We start from the raw sequence: 23,752 nt of genomic DNA, 5'->3' as shown, positions 1-23,752 counted from the left end.
AGTTCTATAAGAGGGACGACGGGAGGCCAAAAAAGACCGTGTTATAGCCCGTTCTGCATCATAAGGAGTTAGGTTAAGGTTATAAATGGTCTAAGCTGTAGGTTATAAGGACGTTCCATCTCCGTTGCCACAGTGTCAGCAACACCAGCCAACACTTCTAGGCCTAATCCTGTACACATAGAAAAAAAAGGGGGAGGATGGTTTAATTGCCCAAAGGCATGAAGGAAGGAAAAAAACTAGGAGGGAGCATCACGTGACAATCTTGAAGCCTAGTCACAAAAAATTTAGAGGAATAGAATGATGGGAAATAGGCCCTCACGTGATAGGCAAGCGGTAGATTTTACTCGGCTTGCTTTGGTGGCTTCGGTTTCGTCTACTGCGAGGGTTTCGGAATATCCGCACATACTCGGCGTGGTAAACACGCGCCGAGGTTAGTGAAGGAATTCAAGTGTGTGAAGCAGCTGAGTCTCGCCACTTAATTATTTTACTATTTTCAAAATAATTTATTGAGCTCACTGTGTTCACTTTGTTTAGAATAGCCTTTTATGATACCAGATTCATTGTAACCACGAACATTCGGTGTATACAACTTAATGAGTGTTTTAAATAGCGTGAAATATGGATTTATTTGAGGTTCACAGTGTAATAGAGCTGTCCCCTCTTAATATTGATGTGTGTTGGCTCAGCTGGGACAGTGATATTTTTCTAGGTATGTGATACAACATAAGTTTTTTTGTACATTTTACTTGCAGCAAAATGCATTGTATTTTAAAGTTGACATACTTAGTTTGTGGGTCTGACCTCGCATCAATTCTTTCAACTTTGACTTTGTGAACTACCACTCTTTTCGATTTCTGCATATGTATTGCTTATTTTTCTGACAAGCACAATCACCGAAGCCTCTCGCTATTTGCGAGTACAGCACAGATATAAATATTATATAATTATAGCCCTGTATTGATGGCGTTGCATACAAGGCATTGTAAGCAAAACTGCAGCTACGTTACAGGACAGCTGATCCCATTGACCAGTTTTATTAAAGGTATCAATAATACGTGTGATACAGTTTACTTTGTATAACATTATTATACAAATGTCCTGTGGCATACAAATATGCTAATACTGATACCGAAGAGCAGTGGCACAATAAGTTTTCCTACTTGCTGTTTATAATTTTCTTTTGTGTATTATCTTTGCAATGTACTTCATTTAAATTATAAATGTGGCTTCCTTCTGCATTTGTGTGAAATCGTCTGGCTTCTATAGGTGCAATAAACATTGAATAAAGAATGAAACAGTTACTGCAGTCATAAAAATGTGCTTTCCATAGTACAAGTACACCAGCAACACAATGAATCCACAAGTGCAAATGAATGCTGACATTTTTCCCTTGCCGCTATGTATTCAGTTTTCATTCCGTTTTACACTAGCAGAGGAAGAAGGGTCCCCCTAGCAGTGTTTGACTCTAGGAAATAATTATGCTGTGGGGCTATACTCGCATTCGAAAACAGCTGAATAAACTCTAGATAATGCAAAAATTCCATTTATTTGCTTTATTATATAACGAAAATGGATCCCCGAGGCGCGTCTCAACAGCATCGTCACACCACACAATCTTGCAAAATAGTGCACGCAAATCTGAATAAACGGCGACGACTTCGGCGTTTAGAATGCAGGCTAATGCTATTTCTCTCAAAATATAACACGCACACCAGAGCTTTTTATTAAGCAAAAGTACAAAACAGTCCCTCAAAACATCTAGTTTCTTCCTAGGTGCAAGACAGCTGGACAAAAATTAGCAAGATAATACGCACCACAGCTTAAGGTGCACAATGACTGATTTGACGAAAGTTAAGGAGTGTACGTGGGAAAAATAGACCACACTTGAGCGTCTGGACGGGTTTTGAGCCGCGAGCGCTCGCAACTCCACTAACCGCGGCGTTAAGCGCAAGTGACGCCTTGAAAATTTTCTGCCTTCACGAGTCAGGCGCCCCAGTCTTGCTCCACGTTTCAAGGCATCGCATTTGAAGCGAAGAACGACGCGCGCAGTAGCAGAAAACCACCACCCGCATACGACCCTCCAAGCCTGTGACGGCAGGTGCCACTAAAAGTTACCACGACCAAACAATCACGAATGCTCCGGCAACCTTGTGGGCCTATTCCTACCCAAAAGGCACCACGCACGGGGCCCTTGAGAGAGGGAGGGGCGGCTTCAGAGGAGGTTGGCTTGCCGAGGCTAGCAGATTCGCATGACGCTCCCTCCTAGTATTTTCCTTCCTCCATGCCCATAGGGCTAACCAATTAAACAAAACCTTAATAAGTAGAGCACTACACACAGATAATCTGGAAGATGTGACCTACCCCATGGCATATTATCTTTTCATTTCCCTTTTTCTTGTTATTTCTGCAATCGACATAATTATTTTGCTCTATGCTTTCTCGAGCTCCATTGTCTATTGCTCACACATATTCCTAACCTCAAATGGGTGGCAGTATATCTGGAGATCACCAACACAGTCGAGTGAGATCTAATTATAAGAACTTACCATGACTTGGTATATTATCACACACTGAGTCTTTTGAAGGCACATCAAATCAAATCAAATTTTATTTCAACATACAACTGATGTTGAGGACCGTGTACGAAAAGCCAGCAAGACTTGACGGGGTCCAAGGCCCTGTTATACAGGCAGTAACAAAGCCAACAAAAGATGAACACAGCTTAACACAAGAGAATAGAAAAAAGTAGGATTTTTACACCAATAACTCTGAAAATATCATCGGGATGACTACGAGGAAGCATTAGAAATAAGTAAAGCATACATAATGAGTAATTCTCAGAAATACAACTAGTCATGAATACATTACAAAAAACTCATGAAATAACAAAAAAATGCAGCACTATATACCCAAGTTTTATAGGACACAATCTATGCAATATTTCATACAGCAGCACATACAGAAGGAATCACTAAACAAGAAATGGATGAGGAGTCATTTACAAGATGGATGAGCATTTATTTGTTGTGCCTTTAGAGGAAGGAACATCACATGAACATGGCCACTGTAATGCACCGCACTCTCATTGCTAAAAATGCCCCCGCAACTGCCTAGATCAGGTAGGAACATCGTGCGAACGGGCTTGGCAGTACCACATTTAAAGGGGCCCTGAAACGCACCATGGAAAGCTTGTTGATGGCACTGATGATGATTTTGTGTACTTCACAGAGAGAGTGCTGCTATTATCATTGGTTAAAAATGTAATTTGCAATTTACATTTGCACAATATTGCGAGTACAGTAGAACCTCGTTAATACGCCCTTGTTTTGTACAATTTCCGGAAGCCAACGTCCGCAATCAAGAACACAAAATATGATCCGATACGTTTATGGTTCCTTTTTACCAATTAAAGGGTTCCTCAAACGATTTGGACAAATTCTGTAGACACGTAGGATACAGCTACAGTAAAACATTTGCGCCACAATTTAAGTGAAGCGTCCCATATTTAGAGAGCCACGGATGATTACAAGTTACCCTCCTCCCTAGCCATGCTTTTTCTCTTCAAGACGTTTGCCGAGCAACTGGGGCTAAGCTCCGCCTTCATTGGTTCTGCATTATGATGTGACGTCGTGATGTCTGCTTTCAGTGACTTGGACACAGCATGCAAAGCCTCTGCAACCTAAACGCTGTATGGCCGTCGATTCCCAGCGAGAACTATCCAAGCAGTGTGCATTGTGAACGTTTCATTGAAGTGGCGAGCGTGTGCAGTATTCTGGTAAATGCAGGTGAGCTGGGTATTTTGACTGATGGGTGGAGGAATAAACGTGAGCGACCTGCGTGGTGCAGCCACCTGGTGGCAATGTGCTTAACCAGCCAAACACAGAGCTAACATTGCTGTAACCAAGTGTGAAACATTTTAAACATTTAAAAAGATTGGTTCTTGATTATGCTGCGGCCGATAATTTATACCAGCAGTAAAGTAGAACATACTATGTCATGCTGTGATGGGCTGTCGCACCTTGCCACGTCACCAATGATTTGCAGCCTAAAATGCAACAAGGGCAATTCACAGTCATTGCGAAAAGAAACCTTGAGACAAACACGGAGCAAGCTGTAACACAAGCAGACGACACTTGCCATGTGCCGGAAATACTTCAGTGCAGTGATAAATTCTCGTGTATTCTCTTTCTGTCACTTCTTTTTATAGAAACAAGTTAACCAACATTCCAACTATTATGAACAACATTTGCACACCATAAAGCTGGAAAAATTATCAATGACAGAAAGTGAGTAGTCAATTGGATGGCTTGCTCGACTGAAGTCACGCAGGCCTGCTACGCAGATGGTGACAGGGCAGTTGAAAGCTCAGGGGACCGATGCCGCTGCAATCGATAGCAATGCACATTTTTAAATCTTATAAGTAGGGGTGCACGAATATTCAATAATTTTGTATACTGAATAAATACTGTCCTATTCAATACGGTCTTCAAATCGAATACTCACTATTCATAAATACAAATACTTTCCTAATAGTTTCTGATATGATAAAATGTGAACTATGCGCAATAAACATAAAACTGAAGCAAAAGTACAATATTTTCATCTCCGCGGGCATAAAATACGTATAAAACTTGAGAACCTACGCAGTGCAACAGGCTACGCTGCAAAGATCATTCTCCCTTTTCAAAAGTCTTGTATATGCGAACAAACTGCTTAATTGTTTCTCCGTTCCTGCACTTTGATAAACAATACTTGATAATTCGCAATGTCATGACAGAAAGATGCTAAGCTTATGACTATGTACTACTACGTGAATACCGTTTTACAGCAATTGTGAAAATGGCTGCTGATTACTCAAAAACTATTTGAAAAGTATTCAATATTCGATTCGCTTGTGGCATTATTCGCTTCGTACTGACATGCATACTTCTTTATCCTTTTCTCGAAGACTGCATTTAGCCCACTAACAACTTAAAGTTGCTGCTCAGGACAAAATGTGCCTGCGTGATGTAGAACACACACGAATGTTCTCGTTGATTCTATCTGTCGTGTATGTCCTCGCCGAACCTTGTACGATCAGACTGCATGCACAACATGAGTTGTGTAGTAGTTTCTGGAAACCATGCGGGCACACCAGCTACGACAATGGAACCTTCGACGAGTGATGCATAAAAGCCGACGCGCTTGACCCGCTGATACAGATTTCCGACGTTCGCTGACTGTGCTCGCTGCAACCGTTGTGCTTTTAGTGTAGCCTGTCTTTCTGGTCACAGGTTCACCCAACGAAGAGTTAGTTTCGCGATTCACAGTTTTGCTACTGTGTTCTTCATCGTCACCACAATGTGACAGTATGTATCAATTCAGTCTCAAAAATTGCTATTTGCACACCCCTGCTTATAATAAATTATGTGCTTTACGAGGAGCGCTTGAATGTCTCACTTAATGATCAGAAGGATCTGCCCTAACAACTCAGTACGTTTCTACAAAATTGTCAAAACCGTTCCAGGGTTCCTTTCATACATTCCCAGAAATTAAGATCTTTCGCCACCAGCGTTCAGTACACTGCCAAACTGTGAATGTTTTTTGTATCGTTTTTTTAAATGTGTGAACAAGGTTCTACTGTACTGCGATAAAAGCTATGGCATTACATTTTACAACCATAAGTATCGCACAGCTATTGGCAAGGCCTTGCAATCGTGAGAATTACACATCACATGCCGAGCACTTTGGCATGACAATGGCCGCATTGCAGAAGCTGTTGCGACTATAAAAGTGACTCCATGGCCTCCCAGATTACACAGTACGCAGCCAGATCAGGGAGGCCATGGGTGCACCATGGACAGGCCGAGCAAGCTTGGTAACCGTGGCGCGCCGACTTCTGCTGATGCCCAGCTGCTACTGGTGCCACCACATGATTTCATGGCACAATGAAATGTGGCATTTAGAGCACCTAAAATTTCAGCGGAGGTTGAGCTTAATTCTCACTCTGCTTGTATTTACGAATATTTTATGAGGATAACGTAAGTTTGTGTGGGTGTGGGAGCAAGAGAAATGATTTTCATCATTCTCTTACTCTTTGTTTTATGACACGTTAAGAATAGATCTAGAGCAAATATGGTGACCCAGAAAGAGCGTTCGAGGGCTCCTTTAGGATCATAGCACTTGTGCTACCTGATGCAGCAAAACACCCTACAGCACGCTACATGTCTGTAGAGTCCTAATTCAAACTGTAGTTCAACACGGCTGTAAACCTACTCTACAGTATCATGGTGCTGTGCTCTCATATGTCTGCTCAAGCACTAAGCCTGCGCAAAGGCCTTGCAGCAGATGGTGCATTGGTTTGGTCAGTCACCAGTGTGAATGCACAGGTGTTTCCTCATGATATATTTATGTGAGAAACTTAACCTACTCTACACTATCATGGTGATGTGCTTTCTTATGTCTCCTCAAACAATCAGCCCGCGCAAAGGACTTGGAGCAGACAGTGCAACGGTGTGCTCGGACATCTGTATGAATGAGCAGATGTTGCTTCATGGCAGCCTTCAGCGAGAATTTCTGAGTGCATAAAGGGCACTGAAATGGCTTCTCGCCTGTGTGGGTGTGCAGGTGTTCCTTCATGATGGACTCACATGAGAAGCTCCCAGGGCATGGAGGGCACTGCAATGGCTTCTTGCCTGTGTGGGCACGCAGGTGTATCTTCATGCTGGTCTTATAAGAGAAGCTTTTAGGGCATGAAGGGCACTGAAATGGCTTCTCACCAGTGTGGGTGCGTAGGTGGTCTTTCAGGTGGCCCCTTTGTGAGAAGCTCCGAGGGCATGAAGGGCACTGAAAGGGCTTCTCGCCTGTGTGGGTGTGCAGGTGTTCCTTCATGTACGACTTGCGTGAGAAGCTCCGAGGGCATGAAGGGCACTGAAATGGCTTCTCACCAGTGTGGGTGCGCAGGTGGTTTTTCAGGTGGCCCCTGTGTGAGAATCTCTGAGAGCATGAAGGGCACTGAAATGGCTTCTCGCCTGTGTGGGTGCGCATGTGTTCCTTGACCTTGGATCTTTGGGAGAATCGCTGCAGGCATGAAGGACATTGAAATGGCCGCTCACCCGTGTGGACGCACAAGTGCCTCTTAAGGATGTCTCTTCTTGAGAAGCTCTGAGGGCACAAATGGCACTTAAACAGACGCTCGCCACTATGGACCCTGACATGTGCTTCCAAACGAAACAGTTTATCAGCCTCATAGCCACGGGGGTGATCTTGTTGGAGGCATCCCTGCTGTGAATTGTCACCGTTGGCTCTGGACGGAGAAATAGAAGGCCTTGATGCTGCACAAATGAGACAAAAGTAGTACTATGATATGCGAAAAAAGAACACATACTAAAATTAATGATGTGCAAGAAAGGACGCATAGTGGTCCTTTTTGAGTTACTCAATATTTCTGCATCTGAATGCTTCATGGGCCCGTTTATGTCCTGTATAAATTATTTTCCAGAAATGGCAAAAAATTAGAAAGTGACAGAATCTAGAGTGTTTGAAGACTCACGGATTTCTATGGCCCTTAGAAAACAGTGCCAAAAACCTTCGACCCAGCTTGCTCTCTGATCTTCAATGAGCCCTCAGGCTTTGAAGGCCATATTTGGCAGTTGCAAAACTTATATTTTCTCGCACGACAAATTACTCATATGAGACTTCATTAGTGGGTTTATTTTTGATCACATGCATAACTTTGGCAACGTTTTCGCATGTGGAGATTGTAAAGAGCCGGCTAGAACATTCCCTATTTCTCCACGTGGCATATATCTCGCCAACTCTTAAGGTTTATTCACACTTGCGACTAGGCAAGGTCGCGCGACCGATTGCGACTGGCGACCAGGAAAGCTACTCAAGACGAACGATGTTCACGCTCACAAATGTGACCGACCAGTCGCTAAACTGAAATGTCTTACAATATGCCGTTCAAGTCTGCTTGAAATGTCATCGCCGCGTAAAATAAGCGTCGGAGTATACGGACGTCCTGTTCCTTCACATCTGATTGGTTCAGCTGTTCTGCGACTGCGGTCGCGCGACTGAAAAATCGAGCAGTGAGCGACTGGCCCGAAATAGTCGCATTTCGAGAAAAGCGACCATTTGCAACTACTTGCGACTGGTCGCTTTGCGACTAACTTGGTCGCGCGACCTCTCCTAGTCGCAAGTGTGAATGGGCCCTTACAACCCACACCCCCTTTCAGAATAGCCTACAAAGAAAATAAGCAATATTCTGCAAGATTAAAAAAATTCGCCAGAGACGCTTAGGACTGCTTACGTGTGGGAGTGTTAAAGCATGATAGTCCCTTTGGTGAAATGTTGTTTCCCACGCAAGCTCCTGCCTGCGTTCTAACACCTCGGTAAGGCCACACCAAAATGCGCCAAGCATCTCAACACGTTCTCTTGCCCGCCAGGAGTTCGTAACTAAAAGGAGCACTCAGCTGCATTCAATTGGACATTAACACTTCTAAATTTTATGCTCATTTTATACACTCATGACATGACGCCACCTCCTCCACATTGACTGCACCGTCACGTGCCCAATGTGTCATGTTCTACTCGCTTGGGAGCCGGAGAGTTGCGTACATGCGCTACTCTCGATGGAGGAGACACGACTGGCAGCACAGCAAACAAGGATTTAATAGGTACACGGACGGTAAAAGCACAAAGCACACAAAACTCAAACCATAACTCAACCAAAATGCTTACTCAGTAGAAAATACAAGACTAACTAAATACAACACTACTGAAAAAGAACTATCATTTCCGGAGCCTAGCTTCGCCTTATAAGTCTCTAGGTCAGTCCTTGCCTTTACTCGCCAATGTCTGGCCACCCTGGCCACGGCCTAACTGCGTCGCAAAGCAGAAACGTGGGCTCTTACAGATCGTCGTCTTGAAGTTCTTGTTGAATCTGTGTTGGGCTTGTCCGAAGCGTTGAGAGTGCCGTAGGTGCCGACGCCTCACGGTTCCGTTGACCTGACCGAGTACGTGGCTGGTGCCCCGGTAGCCGCCGCTGACGTGTCACTCGCCGAGTTAGGCCTCGCGAAGCGTTCTTCGCCTTACGTCGTTCGGCATGGCGACCAGGTAGCACGGTAATTATCAGTTGAACGGGCTTGGCCGAGGAAGAGGGATTCTCGAGAAGAAGACCGGAACCACCGTGAGCAGCAGCAGCCGGTCCCAGGAGCTTCGCCCAGATGTCTCCGAGGACTACAGCTACGCCTGGGCCTTGCTAGCATCACGACTTCGTGGCCGGGTCCTCCACTCTCCAGTCATCAGAGCATGGCTGATGAGACGACCTTCCAGCTCAAGAGCCACGTCGATAATACCGCTTCGATGCTTCTCCCTCGCGGATTACACCTCGGCTCGAGGTGCCTCGAGCGCTCGCGCCGTTCGGAACGCTCCGCGATCTTCGTCTTCTTTTTTGTATACCGCTGACGTCCCGACTCATGACACAATGACACATGCACTAGGCCATACCTTTAGCATGACGTGACATGTGCAATGATGCATGCACTAGGCACACCTTTAGTCAACCAGAACCATGAAGCTGGCGTGTCGTTAAGGAAGCGTGCTCATCTCATACCCCAGAGGCCTGGGTTCGATTCCCACCCAGACCGAAATTTTCTTTTCAAAGCCCTTGATTTATGACAAGTGTTTACTCTGTGGCGTCGGCCATTTTTGGTACGATCGCTTGGTGGCGATGCCACCGCCACCGGATTTTTGCGTAATGGGACATATAATGCTTTCGCATTAAAAATTACTTATACCATGGCAATAACTGCATACAACGCTGAAATGTTTACAAAAGCTATCGCTGGTATAAACGATTTCATGTAGTATCTTCGGCCAGCGACATTTTTTCCCTTTTTAGGCGTTGCCGCTGGGCCGTTGAGTGCAGCTTATTGCGATTCGAGTTGTAATTTGGGTGTGCTGTGTGCACTATTAGCTAACTAGTAGAGCGCAAAATGGATGGCCCATAAAGAGGAGGATAACGAGCAGCCATGAAGGAGGGGAGAAGGAGCTTGAACATGCAAGGAGGATGGGGTTACCTAGGAGATTACTTTGAATGGTGGAGAACATTGCCTTGAACTGGTTTGATGGCAGCACGCTCTGCGCTGCTGTATCTCACCATTCCTTATCTGAGAAAACTACATTGCCGATTTGGGCATTACTCAGTGTCATTCTTATAGGCTTAACAATGTCTGCCAACATCTTCAGATGTAGTTTTGCTTGAAGTGAAAACTATTTGACACGCACTCTGCTCCTTGTGCTCTGCCATCACGAAATTGTGGCAAATGATTGCTGAAACTGACAAGGAATGGTCTAAACAAACTCTTTGCCTCTGCAAAGCGCAATGCAAATGAACACACTAGCAGGTAAAGTTAGTTAAATCGTGTTTAATGGCACAAAGCGACTTAGGCCATGCTGCGCCAGACACAATGTGTTGAAAAAACAATGGTAGAGGCTGCAAAAGCTGTGTTGCTCTAAAGCCTATTCATAAAACCGGTTTCTTGAAGAAACCGGTTTTATGAAAGTTCAGGACTTCTGTAAGAGGCACAAGTGGTTCATCTCCCAAAATCAAAGCAGGGTGTAAAGGTATATGTAATTTGTATAATTTGGGAGAGCATTTTCTTTGTTTCAATATGTGGAGATGCAATTAGAATGTGCATCACAGTTAATGTTTCCTGGCAGTTATCGCATTGGTTGTTCTTCTTTTTCAATAAATAATTATGCGTGAGATATGTGCCCTATTCGAAGTCGGCACCAAATTACCTCGAAGAAGTGTTCTTGATGGCAACATGTTTTTCATTCACCAAGGACAGATTCAGTAAGTGGCAGTTTTTTGTTTTTCTCTCAAATTCTATTCACTTTGCCATTTGATGGTAAGCGCTTGGCGAATAGCCTCAAGCCCGTCCCTAACTGGTACCTTTATTTTCGAAATAGTCTGGTGTTTTGCCTTAGCTGAACACTCATCCGCCTTTTCATTTCCTGGAATACCGACGTGGCTTGGGACCTAGCAGAAGTGAATGGATTGACCTTGACATACTTGTGACACGTTCAAAATATCCCCTATGAAGAGTTTGTGCTCAGATTGCAAATTAAATGCCTTTAGTGCACTCCAAGAGTCTGTATAAACGACTACCTTTGAGTGTTTGCCTGTTGTAATTTTTGCCACTGCTATCCACAGAGCATAACATTCGGCTGTGAAAGAGAGGCAAACTGTGGTAGCCTAACAGTATGTTCCCAAATACCTTAGACTGATGCTGCTTCCCACATAATTTCGCATCTTTGATCGATCGGTGTAAGTGTTGCATGCGTCTTGTACTGCATGAAGCTCATGTATTATTTGTTCATGTGAGATTTCCTGCTTCTTGAAATGTGTTAATGAAAAATCAAGGAACTGTGTACAGCCGCTCGAGCGGGGTAATCTCGTTGGCCTGTTAGCAACAGAAAGTACTTGATTAGAGACGTCGTAGTCGCGACATTTTTCCTCGTACCGAAGCATGAGATGTATAATTTAATGTGGTTTGCTTGCGCAGTGTAGGTGTGTATCGCAGGGGGTGATAATGTTATTGCAAATGTGCTCTGGCAATTATTCAAATAGGAGAACATAGGTAAGCATGTGATGCATTCTTCGATGTTCCAAGGACGGCTCATGACTTTCCAAGTAGAAAGTGGGAATAGGCGATGACCTGTAGGCACCGGTTCCTAGGGGTAGTCCTTGATTATGAACTGGATCTAATCGCTGAAGGTGTGACTGTCTGGCTGAGTCATAAATTATGCAACCAGAGTCTAATTTACTGCGTACTAAGCAATGACAGAACATAGACATTTGTGGTCAGAGCCCCAATGCTTCCGGGACAGAACTTTGAGAACGCTAAGTGCTGCCTTGCTTGCCTTAACCTTCAGACTACTTATGTGTGCCAGTAAGTTCAGCATCTTATTGAATAAAACCCGTAAGAAGTCCTGGTCTTGTTTGACTGGCAGTACGGCTTCATGTAGTTTCAAGACTGGGTCCGGTTGCAAGCCCCTTTTTTGCGACGAAACCACAGCAACAGTTTTTTCAGTGGTGAAACGGAAGACATTCTTATTTGTCCATTGTGTCGACTTATTTGAACTGATTTCAATCTGCCGTTCGCAAGTTCGCATGTTCGATGAACGGCATGCAACTTGGAGATCATCAACGCCTAAAGAATGCATTAGAGAAGATGGCATAATACTCATAGTGAAATATTTAGCGTGCACAAAGACAAGGACACAGTGAAGGGGGACACACGAGCGCTTCACTGTGTCCTTGTCTTTGTGCATGCTAAATATTTCACTATGAATACGTACCAACTCACCCAACTATCAGTTCTGCATGCCATAATACTGTTTACCGAGTTCACTTTCATTATGAACAGTGTTGTGCTTAGAATACAACCCTGCGGCACACCGTTTTCCTGGACAATTACGCATAAAAGCAATGTGCCCAGATGCAGCTGAAATGTTCGATTGGACATAAAGTCCGCTAGACAGCTCAGCATCTTGCCATGAATCCCTAGGCCTGCCAAATCCTTCAATACACCAAATCTGCACATAGTAGCGTAAGCTTTGTCCAAGTCAAAGAAAACTGTGAGACAGTGTTTGTGCAGAAAGGCACTGTGTATTTCACATTCTAATCGAACACGGTGATCAGTTGTTGAACTACCATTTTTATACCTGCACTGATGATTGTCTAACAGGTTTTGTCTATCAAGGGTAAAAGTTAGCCTGGTGTTCAGAATACTTTCATATGATTCTGCCAAACAGCTAGTGAGAGTGATAGGTCGGTAGCTGCTAGGGGATGTTGGGAGTTTTCTGGCTTTTAGGAACGGCACTGATATTGCGTTTTTCCATGCTTTCGGCTTTACTACTGTTTCCCAATTCAGGTCAGAAAATTCCAGCAGAGCCTCTGCAGATGCTTGTGATAATTGGGCAAGCACTGAATAGTGGATGTGGGCAAGACCCACTGCAGTTTTGCCAGCAGGAAGTACTCAGTTTAATTGCAGCAATGTCAGGGAAGCATCTACCGGTTCATTTAAGGCGCCGGCAGTTGGCAATTTCTGTTTTTCAGCTAAGTTATTGTACAATAGGAATGTACAGTGCAGTCCACTTATAACAATATCAAGAATGAAAAATCCGATCGTTATAACCAATCATCTCCAGTGCCGTAAAAAAAGCTGCCAAACATACCTTTGTAGCTCCGAAACCAAATTTACCACTTGTGATAAAAAATTGACGTAGAAAGTAAGCTGTGAAAAATAAAATGTTTATTTGTACCTCTAAACAGCGTAGTCAAGCGTTATGCGGGCTGAAATATTCGGAAACGTGTACTTGCTTTTGGGTTTCACAACCACGGTGTGCATCGCGTGCAGCTGCACCGTTGCACCGTGAACAATGGCGACTATAATTTAGCCAGCTTGAAATCAATGAGCGACTCGTTTGACTACAGTGCACTTTGGGTGAACGTCAGGTTCAGTGCCAAAGACGGGTCATTGTCGATATTGTCGTCACTGCTGCTGCTGTTGTCGCCATCTGTGGCGACAATCCCGTCAGAGATCGCTTCTCAGAACTAGGCAGCAGTATCTGCACTCAGAAACTCCTCCATCAAAGCACCACCTATTTTATAGTCAGTAGCAACATACTCCCAGAGTTCGGTAATGTCAGCGGCCTCTACCGTCTTGGTTTCACCCATGAGGGGTTTTGCCCAGGCGCACAAAGCCGCCATTTCTGCTGATCGGAATGGCCCCTGGTTCTAGCCTTCATGATCATGGCGCTCCCGGTTTTCAGAATCGTGTGTGGACCCTGTAGACCCCTGAAAGCAGTGTGGCACTGCCCCCTGCATTGCCACACTGGCACAGCTTAGAACTTGTTGGGCGAGTTGGTACTCGCCCAACAACAAGTTCACCTGATCCAGCTTATTCACTTGAACAAGGTTCTCGCGAACGAAATCCAAAGTATCGATTTAAGCCACTGCAATCCATACCACGCGCGGTCGTCACGTGCCTGCACGAGACTGTAGGGAATCACCGCGATCGCTGCCGTTTTCTTTGGTCTGTGTCCGGTCGAAATGGCTACGCCAACAAAGAAGCATAAATTTCTCTTTCTCGAGGAGAAGGCACATATGATCGCCAAGGCAGAAAGCGGAAGGAAAATATCTCGCAGTTTCGCCCGAAAGAAAATAGCAGATTAGTAGACGGCTATAGTAGTTTTATTGGCCATATAAACTTGTAAACATTCACTAACTAAATTACCGAGCACAATGTCACGTGCACACAGGTAAACATGAACACATCTCGCTCGATGCCCGTGTAAACTCGGTGTCAACACGCTGGAGTGAGAAGGCGCGGCAATAGCAGTGTGCGAATTGACCTCCGTGCGATCTCTTGCTTCACCACAAACTAAATGTCGAAAGGACAGCGCACACGACTCTACTGGCACTATTTGCACTTTGCCGACGTCGCCGATCGCTTTGAAGATAAGGCCCGTGTGGGAGCTCAGTTTGTGCACGTCGCAGATTACTTTCAAGATAGCGCCCGAGCGGCCGCGCCGCAGCCGCTATTGTCAACAAGATGCTAATGTCTCGTCGTCTGGGGAAAATGACAATCTGCTAGACACACTGACTCCGGCGACTGCTTTGAAAGTAATGGATCCTTTTCACCTCATCAGAAAAAGTTCACGACAACGACATTGTGATGGCTCTTTTAACGGACTGTGAGACTAGCGTAACGCCTTTGCTTGCCGTGAAGCGTAAGAAATCCAGGCTGACCGACTTCTGGAAATAAAACTTCAGGTAAGCACAGGCTTGCCAAGCTTGCCGACTTTGTCATAAATATGCAGTGAAATTGTGATAATTCAAACCGCTTCATTGCGACGGTGCATGTGCCGCAAAATGAGTGTTTCGCAATCGGCCGCGCACGCACGTTGGGTTAAGCGTCGGCCGCAATGTACGAAAAATGCTGTAACAGCGGCATGAAATATATTGACAATTTATTGACTGCCTTCAGTACATCTCAACCTTTGCCCCCACGCCATCGCGAACATTTCCCGGACGATGGTTTCAGTTTCGTTCGCGGCTTTGCGTACGTATATACATACCAATTTCGCGTCAACGAAGTTCCGCCACAACAAAACTTTTCGCGTTTCACGTGAATTTCGTTGTAGCGGGACTCGACTGTATAAACTAATACATATATACCCGACTGAACATATTACACACCCACCCAGAAAATCAGAAGTTAAAACAAGTGAATAGAAGACTGGAAAGAAGGAAAAGTGGGAGAGAAAGGAAAAAGATTGAAGAAGGGAATAGGAAAAGACGACTGCCGCTTTGCTCTGGATGGGTCAGTCTAGAGGTGCCGTCTACATGAAGCGGAGGCCAAAGAGGTGTGTCACCTCAGCCGAGGGGCCATAGAGGTCCAAACACCCTGCGTCAGCTCAACCCCCAGGATCCCCTCTTCCCCGGACACGGCTAAGCCACTCACGGCTACACCCAGGAGGTTCTAACCCCCAGTTCCAACCCCCATAAAAACAAGGGAGGCAAGTGTGCACATTGTCAGTTTCTGGTTACATTTGCGTCCACCCCCATGCTTAGTTTTTGCAAGGCATAGTTGACCGATGAGCACTTGCAATTTTGTTGCATCTTCACATGAAGGAATACCACATGAACATGGTGGCTAGAATGGCTCGGAAAAAAAGCAAACTTGGCTTGTCTTATATATGACCAAAGCAGTTCGACCGGAAGCAACAACAGGGTGTAGCGGTTATTGCGGAAATAATACAGCAGTTCAGAAACTATGAACATCACATTATTAAACAAAAGATTCATTTGCTACGGATAGGGCCACACTTTTCATATGCTTCTCAAAAAAGCCCCCATACGATTGCTATCACACACAACTTCTGCTGTTTCAAACGTGGGGTCAGAGAAACACAATCGCAACTTAAGATAGAAATATTCTGATAAAAAATGCTCCACAACATTACCTGCATCACCATTGCAGTATTGGACACGGAGTGGTAAGCTTTCAGTTTCGAAAACGAAAATGTGGTTACCATAAATATTGGTAGTTAGTCCCATTAATAAAATGTTTGCGCTCACCTCTGCCTCAGCCCCCCTTGTCATGACAGCATAATTTTTATGCATTTCAATGTTCACAGGCTGGCAGGTATTTCCCTGAAGCATCAAAATGCCACGAGGTTACTGCAGACACATTTAGAATTCTAGTTCCAGTTCCGTTATCTCTACCTGGTATGCTGAGATGGCTAGTTTCTTTACTTTGCTGTAATACAGTAGAACTCCACTGATACGTTTCTCCAGGGACCGCGGAAAAAAACGTAACAGTCATGAGGAAAACTGGAAATCACCACAGCAACGTCAGAAACAGCTCTGAGTGACTGTCAGTACAGTTACTAGATTTCTCGGTGCTCGTACCATGACCAGAGATCGAGCGTGCATGTGTGTGTAACTGAGGGACACATAAAGCTCGATGACAGTTGCCCCTTTCAACTCTTGATAAGCATTATTGCAATACTCTATTGCGGCAAAGTTGAATAAAGAGAAGTGGCGATCATGTAATACATATAAGACCGCTGCAGGACCCAAAATAAGTGAAGCCCTCTGCTTCGCAGATCTGGTCCAGTGGGCGTGGTTCTCGATTGGTCTTCACCATTGCACCCTTCTCTGGGTGCTTCACCGACTGCTTTGTGCAAGCCCTTGTGCAGCATCTGGCTTGTGCAAAATCGGCCGCTTACTGCAAGCTTCGGTCACGTTACATGTCGGTCACTCACTGCAACGTGTCAGTCGCTTGTGGCAACTTACTGGCTGGATTACCTGCTACATTTGCATGACCGCCACGTTAAAATGCAACGTAAGGTGTGGGACATTACAGAATGGCAATGTATCAAAGAGGAACGTAATACTTGGAGTCAATGGGATTTAGATCAAGACCACTAAACCGCGATGCATCTAATGCATCAATTCAGCTGAGTAATCTGCCATGCTGTAACTTAAAACTGCTCTTGAGCGAAAAGCTCTGACGGGAGAAGTGCCAATGATGTGGCTTCTCACCCGTGCGCTTGCGCTTGAGTATAATGAGAGTAGGCAGGCTGGTAGTTGCGTAGTCGCAACGGTCACGATGGTTGAGGGGGTTCGGCTGCAACTCCTTGTGCTTGACTGTTAGTGAGAAGTCATGATGCCTCCCTGCTGACAGAAGCATAAAAAGTAATTGGATCAGCCAATTACGCATCATTTTGTTTACAACACAAAATTATGGGGAAATAACCTACACAGTCTTAACGTCAGGCTCATTCTTTACTTATGCGAAATAAGCAAGGTTTACAGTGTCATGGAGGAAATTAAATTTGTTTGCTACAAGCATGCATGGTAGGAAGAGATCAATGGAGTTGCATAACCGTACTTCTCTTTGGTCACATTGGTTTAATAAAAGATGCCAAGAAAATTAAGCCTCCTCTCTGCACAGTGAACTTTTGGCACACCACTGTTACTACTACTGAATCGCATTCTTTAAATGAGTCTTCAGCTTCACTCCTTAGTCATCAGTCTTGTCCTGCTCAGTTCAATTCAAGATTGGCAACCCTTGCTTTCTTGATCATGTTTAAAACATTGCTTTTTGAACAACTTCATCCCTTTGAGTAAAACAAACATGCCTTGGTTCAAATATGCTCCTTCATCTCTTCTATTTATTCTCACTCCTGCAAGAAACCCTTGATTGCAGACAGCTTGCATTAACATTAATACTAGTACAGTCAAACCCGATTATATTGAACTCACGCACAAAAAAAAAAGTTCGATATAGGGCACAATTCAATATGAAGCGTTCTAAAGAACTGGACCACATAAAAACATGTACCATTTGTAAGAGCACTCTATTCACGAAACAGGCTAATACGGGTGTCACACAGTCACTATCGATCGCGATCGATCCCAATCCAGATATAACTTCACGACCACGATTTGTTCCGCCCCGCAGCTTTAGCAAAAGAGCCAATCATGACTGAGAAATTTGATTTGGATCGAGTTTGATTGTGATCAAAAGTGCGCTGTACAACACCCGTATTAGGTTCGATTCACTGTGGTGCGAAATAGTCGCGATCCTTCTTCTAATGAAATATTTTCGTTGCCAAGAAGAGCACTCATTCTTGCATGTTGTTCAAGGAGATGCTGAGGCCAAAACCTTCCATGTTCGTACAGAAGTGCCGGTACAGGGCGAGCACACGCGTCACGTCTGAGCAGAAAGGCATAGGATTCGAACTGTTCTTACTGCTCCTTTCACTCGTGTCGTGATACACGACGTCGGCAATGAAGTCTTCATTCTCAAGCCCTCCAGTGGCCGCAACACTTGCGTCCCTGGACAATAAGGCTTCCACTGGGGCTAGTCGGTATGACATCATTCTGTTTACTGCACCATACTGCTACACAATAGACAAAATAAATGAGACGGACACACATACATAATGTGTGTCAGTTTCTTTTATTTTGTCCTTTGTGTAAAAGTATAGAGCAGTTAACAGAACAATTTCCACAGAAACGAACTTGTTAAACCGCCAATGCCTGCTGAAAATGCTGACAACTCGCTCGAAAGTTCTTGGAGACAACCAGACGCTTTATTGCAGTGGTCGGAACACTTTTCACAATGGTCACTGGGACCGTGGCAACCATGTGGAGGTGTTGGCAGCTCGCCCGCCCACCGCACAAGTAAGCTAACTTCCGGCGCAGTCTCGCGCTCTTTCAGGTTCAATATATCAATAGTGGCTCCTATTTTTGTTTAATGTAACCATATTTTTCGTGCTATATTCTCACTGAAACTTAATGGCATTAGAAATTGTTCAATATAAGGAATGTTTGTTGTTGTTATTTTCTGAGGTTTTACGTGCCAAAACCACAAATTGATTATAGGGCACGCCACAGTAATGAACTCCGGATTAATTTTGACCCCCTGGGGTTCTTTATTGTGCACCGTTCGATACAAAAAATAATTCTATGTAAACAGGTTCGATATGTGATTAGGTTTGACTGTAGACATCACAGACAGGGCAAACGCCTCATCTTCACAAATGCTGCACCCCCTTTGTAAGGAACACATAGAAACACGTTGGTCCCACTGGACTCTTAAACCATCAGTGAGAACAAAACCAAGAGGTATATACAATGGAATCTTGTTGATACGATCTACGCGGGAACCAGAAAATAAAAAATATCATCCAAAAATCGTATTACTTGAACATAATCGTATATAAAGAAAAAAATCGGGTATAAGGAAAAAAAAACGTATTATCCCGAAAAACGCATTATGTAGAATTGTATCAAGGAGATTCCACTGTACCTACCACAAAACTGTAATTTTCTTTTTCCAATAAACGTATTACATGCAGTTACTAAGGATGCTGTTTTTGCATGTCTATAACCTGTGAGAACACGTGTTCCTAGGGTTTATGACTGGAGCAATGAATGTTATAAAAATCCAAGGATTACTGCCGTAAAATCCCGAGCAAGCACCCCCCTCCACCCCCACTTTTGAGTGATTTGAAATTGACGACAACTACCTCTCTTTCTTCATCGTGTTCACCGCTTTATGCATTTTCACCGGACCGCTTAGCTACAGCTTTCGTATTAACATTTTAAGAAATTGTACATTAAATTACATAAAATGGTGCGATTTAACGAGAAAGAAATTTATTGTTTGGCTGTACTTCTGCCAAGGCCCGATAGCTCACCAGGTATCTGCATAGCCATAGGCATAGCTTTCATGAGTTGACATTTTCGTCAAACGTGCGAAGTGTCACATGCAGTGGTCTGGAAAAATATGTGACATAAAGACAAGAAGGATGCATTCGTATACAGTAAAAAAAAAGTTCAGGTTAAGGAATGGCACCGGTAAACTGGAAGAAACGTGCACGTGACTGACCGGAAAAGGGTTCGCGAATGGGATAAAAACTTTGCACAACTTTGGATACAACAGCACAACTTTGGAAGTGGAAAGGCTTGACGTAAGCTCAGCGACCATGTACCAATATTTAGTGAGGAGCTGGACGATGCTCTTTTTGAATTTTTAGACTGTGAAAGGAGCGTGGGCTGTGCCGTTAGCAACAGGCTCTTGGCTAAAGAGGCATTGAAAATAGCGATTAGCCTGAAGCTTGGAAATTTCGCAGCATCCTCTCAATACATAAAAAGGTGAAAAAGGCAGTTTGGCATCACAATGCGTCAAGTGACGAACGACAGACAAAAGACCCCCGATCTTGCCGAGGCTGCAAGAGCTTTCCGTTCTGCTGTCAACTCTCTGCGACTTCGCCACACATGGTCTAAATCCACTGTCGAATCCGGTGTCCAAAACAAACAACATTGCTGGTGAAACAACAAAGCACATCGCAAACACTGGCTGTGCCAAGTGTGGCTTCACAGTTGCTTTGGCAGCATGTGCGTCGGCTCACAAGCTTCCAGTTTTTGCGATATTCAAGGAGCCGAGCGGGAAGATACCAGCCAAGGCCTTCATGAACCTTCGCATTGCATTCCAGGTAAATCTTGCACCAATTCAGTGTGCCTTTCATATCATAGCGCATTTAGTTTACAACTGGCATTTTTGTTTGTAATGGGTGCGGCATCTCCAACGCACTTGACGGGTCAGTAGATGGTGCGCTTCACAAATGGCTCTCTTCTGTGGGGGCTGCACAGCTAGAAGATCGCGGGCTCCTCCAGGCCGAGTGCACGGGCATGATTTTTGTATCGAACTCAGAAGAGTGATGACGTTGAGTAAAAACAGTAAATGCATATTTAATGAATTTTTTTTCATCTTTTGGTTTTTGTTAGCAACTACTCCGCCGTCATCTAGAATTGTCGACGATGACCAAGCAAGGCCCCCCCACCTTTCTTGGATTATCTTTCACTATAGGGGGAGGGGGGGGGGGGTGCGCTTCTCCAGATTTTACAGTAAGCACTTCTTATGAGTTGTCAATTGAAAACCATTAATATTCGATTGAACGCCGGTGAGTGGTCCTTCGAGTTTTGGGCTGCGAGTAATGTTTTTGAGTTTTGCTGCGGGGTATGTCATTGAGTTTTGCAATTAAATTAGAGCAGGTTATCCTTTTTGTACAGTTTATACTTTAGCATGTTGGCTTTACACTGGAATCGTTCGGACGATATTGCTGAGAAATCAAGGACGACACATGCCATCGACGTCCTGCACAACGAGAGACCGAGGAAACAGCAGCAGCCACCAGCGGTCATTGAGGCAACGCCCCACGGCGTCACGACACTGCACCTACTCCGTCGAGGCGCGCTGGTGACGTGGCGTCGTGGCAATGCCCCCTCCCCTCACGCAACACCTGACACGCTAGTGCAGCAGCAGGTGTTCCATTTCACCCGGGGTGCTTCATGGAGGCCTAAGCCAGCAAGTGCGAGCCAGTGTCACAAGCGTGCGAGGCGCACCCGTGACTTGACGTCACAGCCAATTGAAATTTAGGTGCTGTTTCGCTTCTATAGACGCCACCGACTTTATTGCTCAATGGGCCATTTGACGCTTTCGCCTCAAAAGATATCCCTCTAACAAAGTACCTACATTGTAGTTGTAAACCTTGACTTGGCTGTTTCAAACTTTTTTGTATCTAGGCTATACAGTGCATGTACATATCTGTGCTCCTTATCTAGAACACAAAACAATACTTTACACTTAGTATGTATGTAAAATCCTACTGCATCATGTGGGGGCACACGCACCCATTTCCTCCCGCGTACTCATGTCATCGTGTTTGCACGTTGCGGACGCATCGAGAGCCGGCACAGACATGAAAGAGGTGCATTACCTCCTCTCCCGGTTCTCCCTTGCTCTTGCACGTGCAACCTCCCCGCCCGGGCTCACGGGAAAGGTATCCGACACACGAGGAGTACATTCTTCTCGCAAAGGTAAAAAGGTATAAAAGAGCGTCACCTCTCTCTCTCTCTGGTGCCCTGACCTCGAACCGGACCACCGACCTAATGAATACCTGCCGCAACCCGTGAGTGACCTCGTTGCCTGACTATCACGCACAGCGAGGCAAGCCTATTTGAACCTACCATATTTACTCGCATAATGATCGCACTTTTTTTTAAATTGACGCAAATTTCGGGGTGCGATCATTACGCGGGGTACATTTTCTGCGAAATAATATTTTGAGCACCGAAAACGCAAACAAGTCGCGTATCAGAATTCTTACGATAGCTATCATGAATATAACCAAAAATAAAAGTAGAGTAAGGCTTACCTTTGTAATAAATGCACACATTACGCAGGAACTACATGCATTGCATATTGCCCTTTAATTTTTTCATTCACTGACCCCCTAACTTTCATTCAGAGTCTGAAGCGTCACTGGCGTCAGTGTCGTCGCCGCTCGATTCCCTGTCGGAACCGGTAGTGTCATCTCAGTCCCACAGAAGGTTATCTTTCATTCTGTCGAGCGCGTTTGATATGCCTGTCTTCTTGAAGCTGTTGGCGACCACCTCGTCGAAGATGCTACTCCACGCTTCGACAATCCATGAGCAAAGGACTTCCATGGACGGTCTCCTGATTTTCCCGCTTGGCGTGTGTGGGGATGCGCGACTCTCACGCGTCCCCTGATGTTGTTTTCCCCGCATGTCTCCTGTAGTCCGGCTTCTCTGCGTGGCTAAGCCCGGCGGTGGTTGCGGCGCGTTACGAGAGATGGCGCCAGTGTCGCGATGCTAAGCGGGGTCACTTGGGAGAGAAAGGTCGGAGGAGCCCTCTTTGGCTTGGGATCGGCGGCCAACACGCACGAACGCTTCGCGCGTGCGCCGGGCCACTTCGCGCGACCGTCGCGCGAGGCTAAGAGCAGGACACCGGTATGGACGAACACGGATCGTTCGAGCGCGCCACCGTTCGCGTGACTACACGTGAACGACTAGGCGATGGTGTCATAGCATGGGGCGAACGTATTCGATCGCTATTGGGTCGCGGTGAGTCGGACTTCCTTGATTTGTCGCGCGCCCGTGTGAATGTTCTATTGGTAGTAATTCGGCTAGTATGTATTAGTGTATGAAAGGTGCAATAAATGCCCTTTTGATTGTCTGCACTACTGCGCTGTCGTTCCTTTGTCCCAAGGGCACATGTGTGAGACCCCACATCTGGCTGCCCAACGTGGATCTCTTGGGGCATCGGACGGTAATTTTAACAGTTTTGCTCGGTTCGAGATGTTTCAACCGAAGCGTAGTCCTAGCGTAGATTTTGATCGCTAGTGTCGGCGGTGTGCTTTCTTGAGCGAGGCGACGGTTGCTGTAGCGTGTTTGAACTTTTCAACATGCTAAGCCTTTTCGCGAGTGTTTTGAAGTACACTCGTCGGTACGAGAGCCACGTGGTCTGCATCCTGGGAGAGCGAGGCCTAGCGCCCGCGGAGCATTGGCAAGCCTGAAGCGAGCGAGTACGGAAGCCTCGTGGGTGGTCCGAATTTCTTATGTAAATAGCTTCTTCTATATCTTTGACTTCGGAAGTCAAGGCTCAGGGAGCCGGGTGGCCGCGGGCCACGGGTGCCGCTACGGGCTGACTGGTATTGCGGCCTGGCACCGGGCGCTCCGACACCGTCTGGGACGGTGGGCGCCGTCAACTCGGATGCTGTGTGCACCGAGCGGAGTAGGACCACCTCACAGAGCTAACGTCTCCTCGCGGCTGCCTGTTCTTGTGCCCATTTTGGGTGTTGTTTTTTTTTTGGATGC

General features: G+C 45.3%; 2 protein-coding genes and 1 long non-coding RNA gene across 3 annotated transcripts in view; 1 reads left to right on the top strand and 2 right to left on the bottom strand.

The window, feature by feature from the left end:
• LOC119453871 (zinc finger protein 675-like) overlaps positions 1-23,752 on the bottom strand; it is a 2,199,134-nt gene that overhangs the window by 333,930 nt on the left and 1,841,452 nt on the right. The gene's annotated exons all lie outside the window — the stretch shown is intronic.
• The window catches only part of LOC119454549 (gastrula zinc finger protein XlCGF57.1-like), a 1,708,166-nt gene that overhangs the window by 206,843 nt on the left and 1,477,571 nt on the right, over positions 1-23,752 (bottom strand). Inside the window, exon 6 of the mRNA XM_049666971.1 lies at positions 3,081-7,026. Coding sequence (XP_049522928.1) covers positions 6,406-7,026 — 621 coding nt within the window. The 3' untranslated portion in view covers positions 3,081-6,405. The remainder of the gene's footprint in view (positions 1-3,080; positions 7,027-23,752) is intronic.
• LOC125945279 (uncharacterized) lies at positions 6,653-7,191 on the top strand. The gene is made up of 3 exons (XR_007466777.1): positions 6,653-6,774; positions 6,859-6,954; positions 7,123-7,191. It is a non-coding gene; the product is annotated as an uncharacterized LOC125945279 (long non-coding RNA).

The sequence above is a fragment of the Dermacentor silvarum genome, chromosome 5 (genome assembly GCF_013339745.2).
Source record: "Dermacentor silvarum isolate Dsil-2018 chromosome 5, BIME_Dsil_1.4, whole genome shotgun sequence".
Classification (NCBI taxonomy): domain Eukaryota; kingdom Metazoa; phylum Arthropoda; class Arachnida; order Ixodida; family Ixodidae; genus Dermacentor; species Dermacentor silvarum.
The sequence above is the reverse complement of the archived record's forward strand: the minus strand, read 5'-3'. Positions and strand labels throughout refer to the sequence as shown.